The sequence below is a fragment of the Seriola aureovittata genome, chromosome 3 (assembly GCF_021018895.1).
Source record: "Seriola aureovittata isolate HTS-2021-v1 ecotype China chromosome 3, ASM2101889v1, whole genome shotgun sequence".
NCBI lineage: Eukaryota > Metazoa > Chordata > Actinopteri > Carangiformes > Carangidae > Seriola > Seriola aureovittata.
The window spans coordinates 16,040,313-16,054,639 of record NC_079366.1 but is presented as its reverse complement, the minus strand read 5'-3'; the positions used below and the strand labels follow the sequence as shown (position 1 = coordinate 16,054,639).

The 14,327-nt window shown below is 42.3% G+C and overlaps 1 protein-coding gene across 6 annotated transcripts in view; it reads right to left on the bottom strand.

The window, feature by feature from the left end:
* Nucleotides 1–14,327, bottom strand: part of kdm4c (lysine (K)-specific demethylase 4C) — a 36,149-nt gene that overhangs the window by 16,226 nt on the left and 5,596 nt on the right. For 3 of the 6 annotated variants that reach the window (XM_056371666.1, XM_056371668.1, XM_056371669.1), the window contains exons 1-7: nucleotides 7,815–7,915; nucleotides 7,391–7,528; nucleotides 6,967–7,160; nucleotides 6,367–6,596; nucleotides 3,963–6,040; nucleotides 3,723–3,834; nucleotides 2,341–2,522 (exon numbers count right to left, since the gene is read on the bottom strand). In XM_056371666.1, the coding sequence (XP_056227641.1) occupies nucleotides 2,341–2,522; nucleotides 3,723–3,834; nucleotides 3,963–6,040; nucleotides 6,367–6,596; nucleotides 6,967–7,160; nucleotides 7,391–7,528; nucleotides 7,815–7,868 (2,988 nt within the window). In that variant the 5' untranslated portion in view covers nucleotides 7,869–7,915. Of the gene's footprint in view, nucleotides 1–2,340; nucleotides 2,523–3,722; nucleotides 3,835–3,962; nucleotides 6,041–6,366; nucleotides 6,597–6,966; nucleotides 7,161–7,390; nucleotides 7,529–7,814; nucleotides 7,916–8,018; nucleotides 8,321–8,690; nucleotides 8,885–9,114; nucleotides 9,253–9,538; nucleotides 9,643–10,355; nucleotides 10,406–12,866; nucleotides 13,061–14,327 lie in introns of those variants that run through there. The other 3 variants (XM_056371671.1, XM_056371667.1, XM_056371670.1) reach the window with 3 other exon arrangements.

Here is a 14,327-nt window from a genome sequence, read left to right as displayed (position 1 = left end):
AACTGTCCATATCACTGGATGAAAGCTATGTTGCAACTGCTGGCTCAATCAGTTGATCACCAGCTGATTGCTGAGACGTTTTTTGACTGGGCCTGAAATTTAGAGGATGCAGTAAAGAGATTTCCAGCAAAATGGGATCATCTGGAGTATGAAGACTGGATGGCATTTTTAGATCTCCAAAACTGGTGCCTACATCCAGATACTAAATGCAGAATTATTCCCAGGAGAGCCCTTAAACACCCTTTTGTAACAATGGTTCACTTGGTAGATAAAGTGGAGCGTGGCACCTATGCATTATCTGCCATTCAGTTCATGACTGTTTCCCACCAGCAACATTTTGATGGATCATATCATGGCTGGGTTTATGAAGACTCAGCCTTTGTGAAATTTTATTGTCATGATTCAAACACTGCTCTCATGACTGACTTACAGAAAGAGCCATCTACTGGAGAAGATTCATCAGCTGACAGTTTTTTCTGCTTACGATGCAGACCATAAGGATTACAGCGCTGAAGATTCAGACAGCATTCATTCTCACCACTGTAACTCTCACTCTAAGAGTAACAGTGACTCTCACAGTGAGAGTTACAGTGACACACACTCAAACACTGAGAGCTCTAGTAGAAATGAGGCTGTTGTTGAGTTTTCCAATGATGAAGACAGTAAAGAACCAGTCACTAGTGACTCAGACAACGGAGAATCATTCTAGCCACACCTCAGTCACAATGAGGATATTTAGTCAGCCACCAGTGAAAAAGATGACCTTGAGTATGATCCAGTGAAATGTTGTTCCAGTCATTCAAACACTGGCCATGATGCTTTTACCAAGCCAGCCAGCCACCAGTGACCCCCATGATAAAGACCCATCTCCCACAAGCCCCACCGCCAAAGATGATACAGAGCCAAGCAAGCCACCTGGACCCTCAGCAGCAAATGCCCATTATGATGGGGTCAAAGACACAGCCACTCCCACCAAAGAAGAGCCAGGCACCACTGCTCCCCTCAATGACAATACAAACATAGATTGTTTGCCAGTTGCCAGTAACGCATCTGATGACAGACCATCATCTAATGTCCCAAATGATGGAGCTGCAGCGTTCTCCCCTTCAAACGACGCAGCTGCCATCAGACCTGCTGATGCTGATGACACCAAGACTGGCCCTGATGGAGCCGGAAGAGTGTTTTCCAAAGAATGGGCAAATTCTTCCATGAAGTGAAGAAACGAGTTACTTCCGTCATTAAACACCGAAAGAAATAATCTGCAACTTAATAATAATAATAATAATAATAATAATAATAATAATAATAATAATAATAATAATAATAATAATAATAATAGTTCAAGGGCCGGTTTGAAGCTGCTGCCTAATCTCTGACCAGCTCTTTGCGTTTCGATCGCCAAAGAACCGGTTCTCTTTGCTGTCTTTGCAGGTGTAGAACCTCGTCTGTCCCATTCTCTCTTTCTGTTTAAAACACTTAAAGCTGATAAAATGTTGGTGTGAAAGTCCTGAAAAAAATCATCCATCATTCTACTGGTTTCAGGAGAATCATCAAATAATTTGGTGACTTTGAATCCAACACCGAGCTAAAAAGAAAATGTGCATAGAGTAAAAATTATAGCAAGATAATTCACTGAGGCACGCCCTAGAGTCAGAATATCCCAACACTCTATTACAATCCCAGGAGCTAAAGTCCGCAGATGTACGCCGAGTTTGGTTACAGTAGCAGAAGGCCATTTTTGATAAAAAAATTGCACAAACGTATAGATCATTATTATAGCGCCACCTTTCAGACAATTAGTTTTACTTTTTGTCCCTGAGTAGCGGGTGGAATTTATTTTCATGAGTTTTTCTCCAGTAGTTTTTGCTATTCAGCAGCATTCACTGCTTGGATCCCTAATAAACCTTTTCAAAAGGAAAAGGAACTCTACAAACAGGGAAATAAATTATAGAAGGACCCGCAAGTTTACTGAAAACCATTAGGTAATTGGGGCAGTAATTATAACTAGGGGTGGAAAGGTAAAAAATCAGACATATGCACTTCAGACAGGATTACAATCACTGCCCAGTGCAGGTTAAAATGAAATCACCCCACCTCCCATGGAGAAAAGACACATGGTCTAAATGAAAGTGATCTGTTTTTAAGTGCTCTGCTCATATTGGTTTCTCCATCTTCCGCTGGGTGCCAAGGAGATAGAGTCATATTCTAAGGTGTGTTTATGCTCGAGTCGGTAGATAACCTCATGAGAGCCATCTTGCACGAATGGAACTGTAATGCATTTTAGATACAAGCATCCACCAAATGATACTTATCATATATTTGTGTAGAACTCCCCTTTACCTGATAATAGGGCATGAAGAGTGTGCACACAGCACAGCATGGCTGCATGGTGGCTGCATTAGCATTGTACTCCCTCTCTGCTGTGAAGCAGCTCTTCCTGTTCTGCCACAGGTAGATGAGGGGCTTCGCCCACACTTCCATTTCTTGCTCCTCCTCCTCTGCCAGGCTTGCTTCAGGGGGCTCTAAGTAGAGACAAAATAAAGCCTTACAACCTCGCAATCACTTATCTGTTCAACTAGTGCCACTTTTACTGTGGCCCAGATAGTAATTCATGCAATACCAAGTGCAAATATCTGGTCTGGTAGTTTGTTAATTAAGCCAATTATGAATCTGAAACAATTGTGTGACCTGAATATAAAAAAACCACAGCATGCATCATTCTCAGAATTGACTTCTTCAGTATTAATAGGCTTGCTGCTAAGTCTGATCTAATCTATCCACAGTGGTGACAAATTCCTCCAGTGACTTATTTAGTAAATTTTCAAATGAATAGGTGTCTGTCTGTTTATAAAATTGCCCAAAAAGATTAAGAGATCTCATCATTGTAAAATTGGCTTCTCACAGCCACGGTCATTTCCTACTCTGGGATAAACAACTAAAATGGCTGCTGAATTATTCATCCTTTTTCACAACCATGGAGATGATGAATGTGACTGTGCTTATATGTACATTAGAAGTTGTTAATCGAGGGCCCTCTCTCCCACCCTGTTAAAACCATGAAAACAAATACAGTATCTATCACTAGGTAATTTTACTGTGGTGGGCCTGAGAGTTAAATCTGTTTGGTTTATGTGCACATTGACGTCAGAGAAACCATTTTGGGGGGGGGCATAAAATGTGAAAAATTCGGAAGGGAAGTGGGGACCGCAGAGTGAAATAGTTCAATGGTTATAAAAAGCTGCACTGTTGGAGAACACAAATGTTACCTGGCATTACTTAATATTTAAAAGTTTTTTTAAACTTCATTACAACTATAATTCTATCCCTTAGAATATTTTTTGCCAGCTACGCTACCTTTTTAACAAAGAAAATATCATGTTATTTGAGTATGTTCAGAACAGGGTTTTAGTTTACAAACTCAACTAATCAAAAAAAAAGTTATGGCAACTGTATCGTTTCACTGCAGTGCAACCAAGAGAAGTCAAAGGATCATGGTTTCTGGCATGGTGCCACCTGCTATGCAGCACCAACCACACTGGTAATTTTGCTGGATTTAAAAAAAAATAAATAAATAAATAAAAAATAAGCCTGACCCTTGACTTACAGTAGCTGCATTTGTCACTGTCTGAAAAGTCTTTTCAAGGCCCGACCTTAGTGACACCTTTCAATGAACTATGTGTTTGTGTGTGTGTGTGTGTGTGTGTGTGTTTAAATGTGCCCACCATCATCACTGGTGGCCTGTTGTTTGACAGCAGTGGGAACAGCCCTTGCAGTAGGTTTCCTGAGTGGGTGACGCCAGCTCTTTGTGGTCCTCTTCACTGACAGGGCAGGGTACTGGCATGAACAGGCATCATTGGAAGGCGTTAAGAGTGCAAATAACCTGTATTTGTATTAAACCTGAGCAAAAGACTGAATTTGTATGACTGCATGTAAAAAAAAAAACAAAAAAAACAAACACTCACAGCACAAACCTCCCCAGGTTCAAGGCCTGATTCATCACACTCATAGTTACTTGTATCATTTTCCTCCTCTTCTTCTTCCTCCTCATCAGATGACTCACTACTGCTCTCTCCCTTGGCACTACTTTGCTGCTCCGCCTCTTCGCCATCAGATCCCCCTATTTCCATATCAGACACACCATCCTGTTCTCTCTCTCCCGTCCCGAGAGGTGAAACAGCTGCATCTGAATGTAGACTCTCCTCTGCCTCCCTTTGTCTCCCCAGCTCCCTGCACAGAGAGAGGGCTTCAGCCCCATCCTCTTCCCCTCTGTGGAGCCCATAATCTCCACAAAGCCCCAGTGGCTCAACAGCACCAACAGAAACTAGAGAGGTGGGCTCGAGCTGCGCCCAGGTGAGGGGCCCACCTTCTTCTTCCTGGTTCTCTGACTCGCGCAGGTCTTGATCTGGGTCCTCTAGGTCTGTGACCTCTTTGCACTGAGGTTCAGTCCACATGGTGTAAGGTAGGGGGTCATGGGTGAAGTCGGAAGGGAGCTCAGGGTGCAAACTCTGAATGAGGACTGCAGGACTCTGGGAACTGAAGTTTTTCCAGATGCTGGTGGAGAATGATTTGGGCTCCATGTATGGGTTCTGGGAAGTACAATGGGAAGGTGAGAATGTAGTGTGGTGATTTAGTTGTAATGCTGAGTGGCTGTCACTTTGAGTGCATAATGGAGGGAAAGGGGCTAGGGGATTATTGTTTGAGGCACCAGTTAAAAGAGAGCCAGCACTGCTCAGACTGAATGTACTGTCTCTTTCCGTTGACTCTTTGGAGTCATCTGTACTTGCTAACTCTGCTAAGTTGGAATGCTGCTCTGTTTGAGGTGCACCACTCTGAACTAGCTGGCCAGGGGTAACATCACTCTGTCCAGGAGTAAGATTTTCCAGCTTTGTATGATCCTTTTCTACAGCAATGTCTGGCATTATTAGCATTTTGTGGGCACCACCAGATGTTATTTTGTGCATCGCATTGGCAGTTAAATGAGCCGTGTTTCCTTCTAAACCAGACACTGCTTCGCAATTATACGGAGAATCTAAATGCCAGTTGTTGGCGTGTTCTACAGTAAGAGACTCTTTTGATGTGATTAATTCAGTTTCTCTCTCTTCCCGTTTGGCTCCATGTGAGGACAGAGAGCCAGTTGGCGTCTCCCGCTGTAGCACAGGTGCAACCTGGTGACTGCACATACTAGACTTTGGTTCATCAGTTAGCCCATCATCTGCCGGGGTGAGGGAGGGCATCTCTTGGGTTAGTACAGGTGGCAAAGGGCAGATTCCAACCTTATCTGCTGGCTCAGGAGTGAGTTGTGGCATATCCACTGCATTCCTCTGTAGCAGAGGAGGGAAAAGATTTTCCTCAGTGCTGCTTTTTTCTAAACTGCAATTGTGTCCTGAAGGGGAGAAGGAGCCACATGATGTGTAACTATCCCCCTCTACTGGCTCAGCTTTGAGATCATAAAGTGCTTCTGTAGTGGAGTGTGGAGTGATATGTTTTGTGTCAACTACTGTGTCCATTTTCTCTGCTTTAGCAGTGTTGTTAGTGTTATTCTCAGTACCTCTGTCCATGTTGCTGTCAGTGTTTGGTGTTAGGCTTAAAGTGTCTTCTCTACATGAGGAACTAGATGTCTGAGGTTCACAGTCTGGGGGACACAAGCTCATCTCAGTCTCAGCACAAGTGCTTGTTGTGTTGGAAGATGAGCTGGGTTTGTTGGCCTCCAGGTGAGTAACTCTGATAGAGCAGTCCTGAGAAGTTGAGAGGTCTTGTGGTTCAGGAGAGCAACACCTTGACTCATTAATTGCAGGATGCATCTGGGTAGCCTCAGGCTGTTGTCTGAGTCCTTCAGGAGTCCTGCTTGTGGCCCCTGACCCTGAGTGGTGTTGAGGGTCAATATGAGTGACTGTTTCTGCCTTTACTTCATTCTTTATTGGTGAGGCAGGGGAGGGAAACAGGCTGCAGTGAGAGTTATGGGATGGCCTCTTGCTGGAAAATCCCAAACTATTGCTCTCGACACGATTTACCTTGACCACACACATCTGTCTGCAAGGATCTGTTGAGGATAAAAAGGGTGGATAAACTGTGTCAAGTAAACAAGGTCTGCAAAAACATTTTTATAGATCTCAGTTGAAAGAAATTTCCAGAATATAAGAAAATTGGCATACAGACTCAATCACACACACACACACACACAGACAAGCGCACACACACACACACACACACACACACAGACACACACACACACACACACACACACACACACACACACACACACACACACACACACACACACACTAACAGGCCAGCTTGTGCACTCTTCAGATCAAAGTGATATCCAAAGTCTCAAATACCTTCCAGTGCCATCCGTTAGTCTCTTACCATGAAGCTGAATAGAGTTCTGATTCAGGTTGTGCTTTGACTCAGCTTCTTTTTTCTTCTCTTTCTCTTCTTCCCTGCAGGTTGTTCCTGCCACAGACCTTCGCACCTTGGGCCCAGGCGGACCACCCAGGCCTTTCCTCTTGCTGTTGCTCAGAGCTGAGCTGCCATCTAAGCCAACGGGCTCCTCTGTGGTTCTGAGGCGCTTGGAGCGCATACGAGAGTGGCTACTGCTGTAAGAAGGGAGAGAGATCAAAGAAGATTGAGACTAAAAACCCTGATTAACACTGAAATGTTGTGAAAACAAGAGTGGAGTTTTGTGACTTAGGAGACAAGGGCAATTGGCTTTTGAAGCTGCCATTTTTTTTCTGTTCATAAACATAAAGTCAATGCAACAAGGACACCAGTCACCTAGTCTTTAGTTCATCATCACAAGCCGGTGCTTCTCCAAATGTTGCATTGAAAATTTCCTTTTCGTGTCTTTATTGACATCAATGAGGACTGTGTTGTCATTAAATGTATCACATCAAAATATTCAATCGGCACCACTCCTACACTAGATTAAAATCCCACTAGCATATTTAGCAAGTATGATTCCAGTACCCTTTATTAGTAGGTTTGGTCTTGCGGCGCCTCTGCAACCAGCTCTGCAGCTCCGGTGTTGAACTGGGAGTGGCATGTGTGTGGTCGATAGGTGTCGAGTCTTTGCCCACCATCCAGTTAGGATACCGGTCAGGCTGAAAACGCTTCACAAAGGGTTCCATGGATATTTTCACCATATCCTTGCTACATGTGCACTAGAGGAAGGAAAGAGGAGGACAAACACCATATTTGCTTTAGAAAAACATAGAGAAGCTTTGCCTTGTGTGACTGCACATATCAGTGTCTACTCCTGAGCCTTAACTACAATCCGTTCTGCGGGATACTGTAAGTCGAAAACTGAACTGAAACTGAAATTAATTGTATTTAAATATGGGACACCCCAAAGACATGAAGGACACATTTTTAAGAATAGGTTGGATGCTACCTGTGTGGCCACCTTGCCATAGTCTATCCAGCGGACAGTGGCAAAGTTCGTGGACTCTGCACAGTTGAAGCCATGATTGAAGCCAGCATGGTAGCCGTAAGGGAAGGTGATCATGAACTCTCCAGCTTCCTGAGTAATCTGACAGTTCATGTTAGGAAGGGAGAAAGACAAAGGGAGAGAGACTTTTTCATCAGACAAGATGGGTGACAAAACACTGAACTGTCTTTTTGTTTTTTTTAAATGAGCAAATAATAGAAAATAAATAAAATAGTCTAAGAAAGTCACTGCAGATTTCTGCTATCAACAAGCACTGCTAATTTTAGTGGCAGGAAAAGCTGGTTTCATAAAGTTGGTAAATAAAGGGAGTACAAATGGCAAGAAGAGGAGGACTGAGGGTAATTTTTCAAAGAGGCTGAGACCCTACCTTATCAAAGGGAATTCCATACTTCTTCAGTATGGAAGGGGAGATTAAAGTCATCTTGTGACGAAGAAAAGCCTCACACCCCTTGAAGCTATTGGGAAAGAAACCTGACAAATATCACGCATGCGCGCACACGCACACACACGCACACACACACACACACACACACACACACACACACACACACACACACACTAACAGGCCAGCTTGTGCACTCTTCAGATCAAAGTGATATCCAAAGTCTCAAATACCTTCCAGTGCCATCCGTTAGTCTCTTACCATGAAGCTGAATAGAGTTCTGATTCAGGTTGTGCTTTGACTCAGCTTCTTTTTTCTTCTCTTTCTCTTCTTCCCTGCAGGTTGTTCCTGCCACAGACCTTCGCACCTTGGGCCCAGGCGGACCACCCAGGCCTTTCCTCTTGCTGTTGCTCAGAGCTGAGCTGCCATCTAAGCCAACGGGCTCCTCTGTGGTTCTGAGGCGCTTGGAGCGCATACGAGAGTGGCTACTGCTGTAAGAAGGGAGAGAGATCAAAGAAGATTGAGACTAAAAACCCTGATTAACACTGAAATGTTGTGAAAACAAGAGTGGAGTTTTGTGACTTAGGAGACAAGGGCAATTGGCTTTTGAAGCTGCCATTTTTTTTCTGTTCATAAACATAAAGTCAATGCAACAAGGACACCAGTCACCTAGTCTTTAGTTCATCATCACAAGCCGGTGCTTCTCCAAATGTTGCATTGAAAATTTCCTTTTCGTGTCTTTATTGACATCAATGAGGACTGTGTTGTCATTAAATGTATCACATCAAAATATTCAATCGGCACCACTCCTACACTAGATTAAAATCCCACTAGCATATTTAGCAAGTATGATTCCAGTACCCTTTATTAGTAGGTTTGGTCTTGCGGCGCCTCTGCAACCAGCTCTGCAGCTCCGGTGTTGAACTGGGAGTGGCATGTGTGTGGTCGATAGGTGTCGAGTCTTTGCCCACCATCCAGTTAGGATACCGGTCAGGCTGAAAACGCTTCACAAAGGGTTCCATGGATATTTTCACCATATCCTTGCTACATGTGCACTAGAGGAAGGAAAGAGGAGGACAAACACCATATTTGCTTTAGAAAAACATAGAGAAGCTTTGCCTTGTGTGACTGCACATATCAGTGTCTACTCCTGAGCCTTAACTACAATCCGTTCTGCGGGATACTGTAAGTCGAAAACTGAACTGAAACTGAAATTAATTGTATTTAAATATGGGACACCCCAAAGACATGAAGGACACATTTTTAAGAATAGGTTGGATGCTACCTGTGTGGCCACCTTGCCATAGTCTATCCAGCGGACAGTGGCAAAGTTCGTGGACTCTGCACAGTTGAAGCCATGATTGAAGCCAGCATGGTAGCCGTAAGGGAAGGTGATCATGAACTCTCCAGCTTCCTGAGTAATCTGACAGTTCATGTTAGGAAGGGAGAAAGACAAAGGGAGAGAGACTTTTTCATCAGACAAGATGGGTGACAAAACACTGAACTGTCTTTTTGTTTTTTTTAAATGAGCAAATAATAGAAAATAAATAAAATAGTCTAAGAAAGTCACTGCAGATTTCTGCTATCAACAAGCACTGCTAATTTTAGTGGCAGGAAAAGCTGGTTTCATAAAGTTGGTAAATAAAGGGAGTACAAATGGCAAGAAGAGGAGGACTGAGGGTAATTTTTCAAAGAGGCTGAGACCCTACCTTATCAAAGGGAATTCCATACTTCTTCAGTATGGAAGGGGAGATTAAAGTCATCTTGTGACGAAGAAAAGCCTCACACCCCTTGAAGCTATTGGGAAAGAAACCTGACAAATATCACGCATGCGCGCACACGCACACACACGCACACACACACACACACACACACACACACACACACACACACACACACACTTAAATACTATGATAAGACAAAAACAACCAAAAATATCTAACCCTGGAATATATAACCAGTAGAATTTTGGTATTTTACCCGATAAATACATTAGAAAAGGATTGTTACAGATTACTGCCCCATCATTTTACCTTTGTTGACTGCATGGCTGTCTATAACAACTAGGCACATATTATTTGACTATAAAAAATATTCATTGAAGTAACCAGCATTGCAAATTTGGACCTAATAACTACATAAGCATGAATTTAGCTTAGTTGAAACAATTTTTCAAACAGTTTAGTTGTAAATGTAACTCATACAGTTACATTTTTTATGCCAATGCTATACAGGATGGATTTTCCTGTAGTGTTTTGTCAATACCTTAAGTGCTTGTACAGTTAACACCTCTACTAGTGGCAGCTTTTGCACGTTTGCAGTCAGAGCTCATTAGCATGCTGCATCTTTAGCTTTGCCATTACCTCCAGTGCCCTCTCATTGCTGAGATTAATTTATGCGCTGTACCTTGTTGCTTTATGCAGACCTGATTCTGTATGCGGCAATCGTTATTTAATAATTATTTAATTGGCTCATCCACCTCCATTTATATGGAGAATACAAAGAGAATATAAATTATTCTTTTACCTGTAGCCAGACGCTCCAGTCTCTTCCCATGCTCAGGGGGAATGGCATACCTGTTAGAGACAACAGAGAGATATGAGTGAAATTCTGAACATGTATTGTTCATTATGCCTACAGTGTAGCATATACTGACAGTTGCAGACAAGTTCTCAGGAGGAGACTTTACAATTTCAAGACTGCCATCAAGTGGTGGATACATGAATAACTGTAAAAAGGCTCATGAACCTTTTCCACCACTGCACTGTTAATGAACACACATTACAATATACAGGAAGATGTTATCTTGATCACATACGAAATTTCAAATTTCCTGTTTCTCCTAATCTGCTTGGTATTAGCTTTTCAAGTCAAATTCTGACCATTTACAATTTAGACTTCCTAATGTATTAAATCTTGGTTTTAAAATACGAGCCTCATTCCAACTCTGATACAGATGAAATAACCATGACTGACAGCACCTGAATTAAGAGTTTAGGGAACCTTATTTTGACCTTATTCCACAATTTCTTGTGCCACACTGCTGACACAATGTGAATTTAAACTATTTCCAAAGTTCCCTACGAGAAACCCAGAGAGCGTGACAGAATTCCCTCAAGGTTTGACTAGGCATACCATTTGACTAGCACCACCCGCCCTCAGGTCTGTGGCATTTCTATCATCATATCACCTGTCAGCTTAACAGAGCAGTGAGAGGGTGAGAGGGGGAGGCAACCTCAGGTAGGGGTGACATGGGGAGTTGGAGGGGGTACCGGATTGAGAGGAGGTGAGAGAGGTGCATCTTTAAGCCGCTCTCTTCCAGGGACAAGATGTCAAAATAGCAGCAAGACGAAAGAGTGTACGTCAGCATGCGCTAGATGATAAAGGTATGCATGTGTGTGGGTACTTGGCACACTCGGCAGCTCTTTGTGAGTGTGAGTGTGAGTGTGTGCGTTTCTGTGAATGTGTGTGTGTGACTGTCTGGCTGTGACACTGATCCCTGTGGGGTTGCAGGGCTCACTGCTCTAATGAGCAGAACTCCCTCCAGGGCATGAGGGAGAGAAAAATGGAGCGAGCCAAGCTGACAAAGAAATAGAAAGCAAACTCCATTTTGATCTATCTGCATTCTTCACCTTCTTTTCACACTATCATTTTAACGTGAACCTCCAAATTAACCAGCTCCTCTTCTATTGAATAATGTAAACGCTTTAACAAATACCAACTAAACCAATGCAATACATACTCTGTGACTACCTCGTTCATGTTACACTTGTTACAGTATTTTATTATGAAATTCAAACAAGATAGTTTGACAATTTGAAAGTAGGTCAATGTTGTACCTACACCTAAAAATCTACCATCTGGGAAATCAATTTCAACCTCATCTTCGCTTCTCTTATCATGTTTCACTTAAAGAGTTCAGTCACTTTATGACACTGTTAACTGATCCAGGTCCAAGTCTGAAGTGTTAATTACAAAAAAAAAGTTATATTTCTCCAGAGAAAGTACAGTAATTCTGTCCTCTTGATCCCCCCAAAAAAATCTGTCAAAAATATGTGACCTACACTACGAGGCAACTTATCCACACTCTTCCACTCCTGACATATAAATAGAGAAATCAACTGTCAGTAGTAAGCCGTACGAAGATGAGATCTGCAAAGATACAGAGTTTAAGTCGGAGTAGTAGTAGTAGTAGAATTAGCTGCAGAAATACTACGACTAGCACACTTGTATTGATCAGTATAGTGGTGTTTAAGTTAAATTTATACAGTGCTACAATTTATAGTATATGGTTGACTGGTTAAAACATTAACTGCAACAATTTTGCCTTGTTCCACCCTAAGGACAAGACCGACAGCTCCAAAGAAATCAAAACATATGCTTTCACCATTGGAGAATAACACAGCTCCCTCCCTAGACACCAATCAAGCCCCTTATGCTGGATATGTTGTACATATTTTGTTCTCACTAGTAGTTAAACCCTCCAAAGCACAGTCATTGCACATGACCTCCTCAGTGTGCAAACAAGCAATAAGGCAACAAAGCCCTAGGGCCGCATGCAACAGATTTACCAGGTAAATCAATTTAAACCTATGACATTGTATGAAAAACATCTGACAGGAGAGTCAGTGCTAAATATGGCAGCCCTGACACAAATATGGATGTGCATTTTATAAAGGCCATGAGTGTTAAGACTCCAATATATCACAGTCTTAACAAGAGCAGAGATACCATAGAAATAAAATGGACAGACCCTTAAATGGGAAAAACATAAAAGAAAAGAAGGTAAATGAAGGCAAATGTGAACATACAGGTGAGGCACAAGTACACTTTTTCACAAATACCTTTGTGAAAATAGCACTCTTGGATGCTGTTGTAACCTCAGTTATGGTCGTGTTGATTCAACACTATGATAAATTTGGGCTGTAGTTTGTCGTACTGCTGCACTGCATTGCACTGCATTGCATTGCATTGTGCTACGTAACTGCTGATTCCTAATGTGTTTACAGCTTGTACCAAAATCTCTGCCACACTAACCAGGACTTGGGCTCGCCAAAGTGGAGGTAGTTGATGCTGTACAGATCCATATCCTCAGTGTGCCAGGAGAAAGTGGTCTTCCACATGCCAAAGTATAGATATGGAGTGTTAACCCCCTGGATGGATACACCACAGTCCTCCTCGATAACATCCAAGATGGAATTCAGGTGGCCAATGTTCCACTCCTCTACATCCTTGGAGATGAGAAACAAAGGTTAGAGAGCTAGGCAACAGTGGTTTTAATCCAATCAGTATCAAGTACTGTATATCCTCTCCTTTGTGAATGATCTAAATCATTTTTATGGACAATTTGACATCAAATGCTGCAAAGAGAAGAGCAACACCATCTGTACCAACATAACCATAAACCCCACAATCCATCCGTCCGAGAAGGAGGTTGGCACTTGAGTCTCTCGGTTTAAACCCCACAAAGCACACAGACCTGATGGTCTACAAGGATGCATTTGAAGGCGTGCTACATCCAGCTAAGGTCAGTTTTAACTTAACTAATCCAGTTTTTACTGCACAACTGTACTGTGCCTAATATGGAAGGCACCTATTATTGGTTCCCTACTAATAAGGGTCCAAAGACTTGAATAACTTCTGCCCTGTAGCATTAACCTCTGTACTGAACAAGTGCATGCAGATGATTGTCAATAAACATCTCACCTCAGCACTACACCTGCACCCATTACAGTTTGCTTATAAAACCACTATCACTATGAGCAACATGGTTGACAGTCACCTACAAAAGATAAACATATTTTGTTGTTGATTTTAGTTCAATCTTTAACATGATGCAAAATCATGTAATCCAGCAATAGCTTTTGGACCTAAGGGTGAGCAGAAGCCTTGTGCACTGGGTCAAGGATTTTTTAACTTACCGCCCACAAAGAGGCTGTGTTAAGGATGTACTATCTGATGTTTTGTTTTGTTTTTTTTAAACACAGGGGCCCCGCAGGGCTGTGTTTTATCTCCAGTATTATTCTCTGTGTGCACTAATGAAGTGACACTGCACAACAGCAATTTTTAGCTTTTTAAATATGCTGATGGCATGGCTTTAATGGGCTTTTTTATAAAAATGATTGAACAGAACAGTGGTGTAGGTCCAGCTCATTGTTGATTAATGTTGGAAAAACAAAGGAACTTATTTTAAACCAAGCAGACCAGTGTCATCATTGATATTGTGTAACCAAACCATGGAAACTGTTAACCGTTTTAAGTATCTGGGAACACACACAGATGACAAACTGAGTTTCACAGACAATGTTGATTTTATATGTAAGAAAGTCCGCCAGACTTTTTTAACTAGGAAACTGACGGGGTTTGGGGTCATTCGTTATGTTTTGGAAAAAAAGTATGTCAGCCTAATAGAGAGAGCACCCTTGTTTTAATATTTCTGTCTGGTGTGGGCACTTGACTGCTGTAAATAAAAACTTGTGAGATAACAGATGGTTTTGG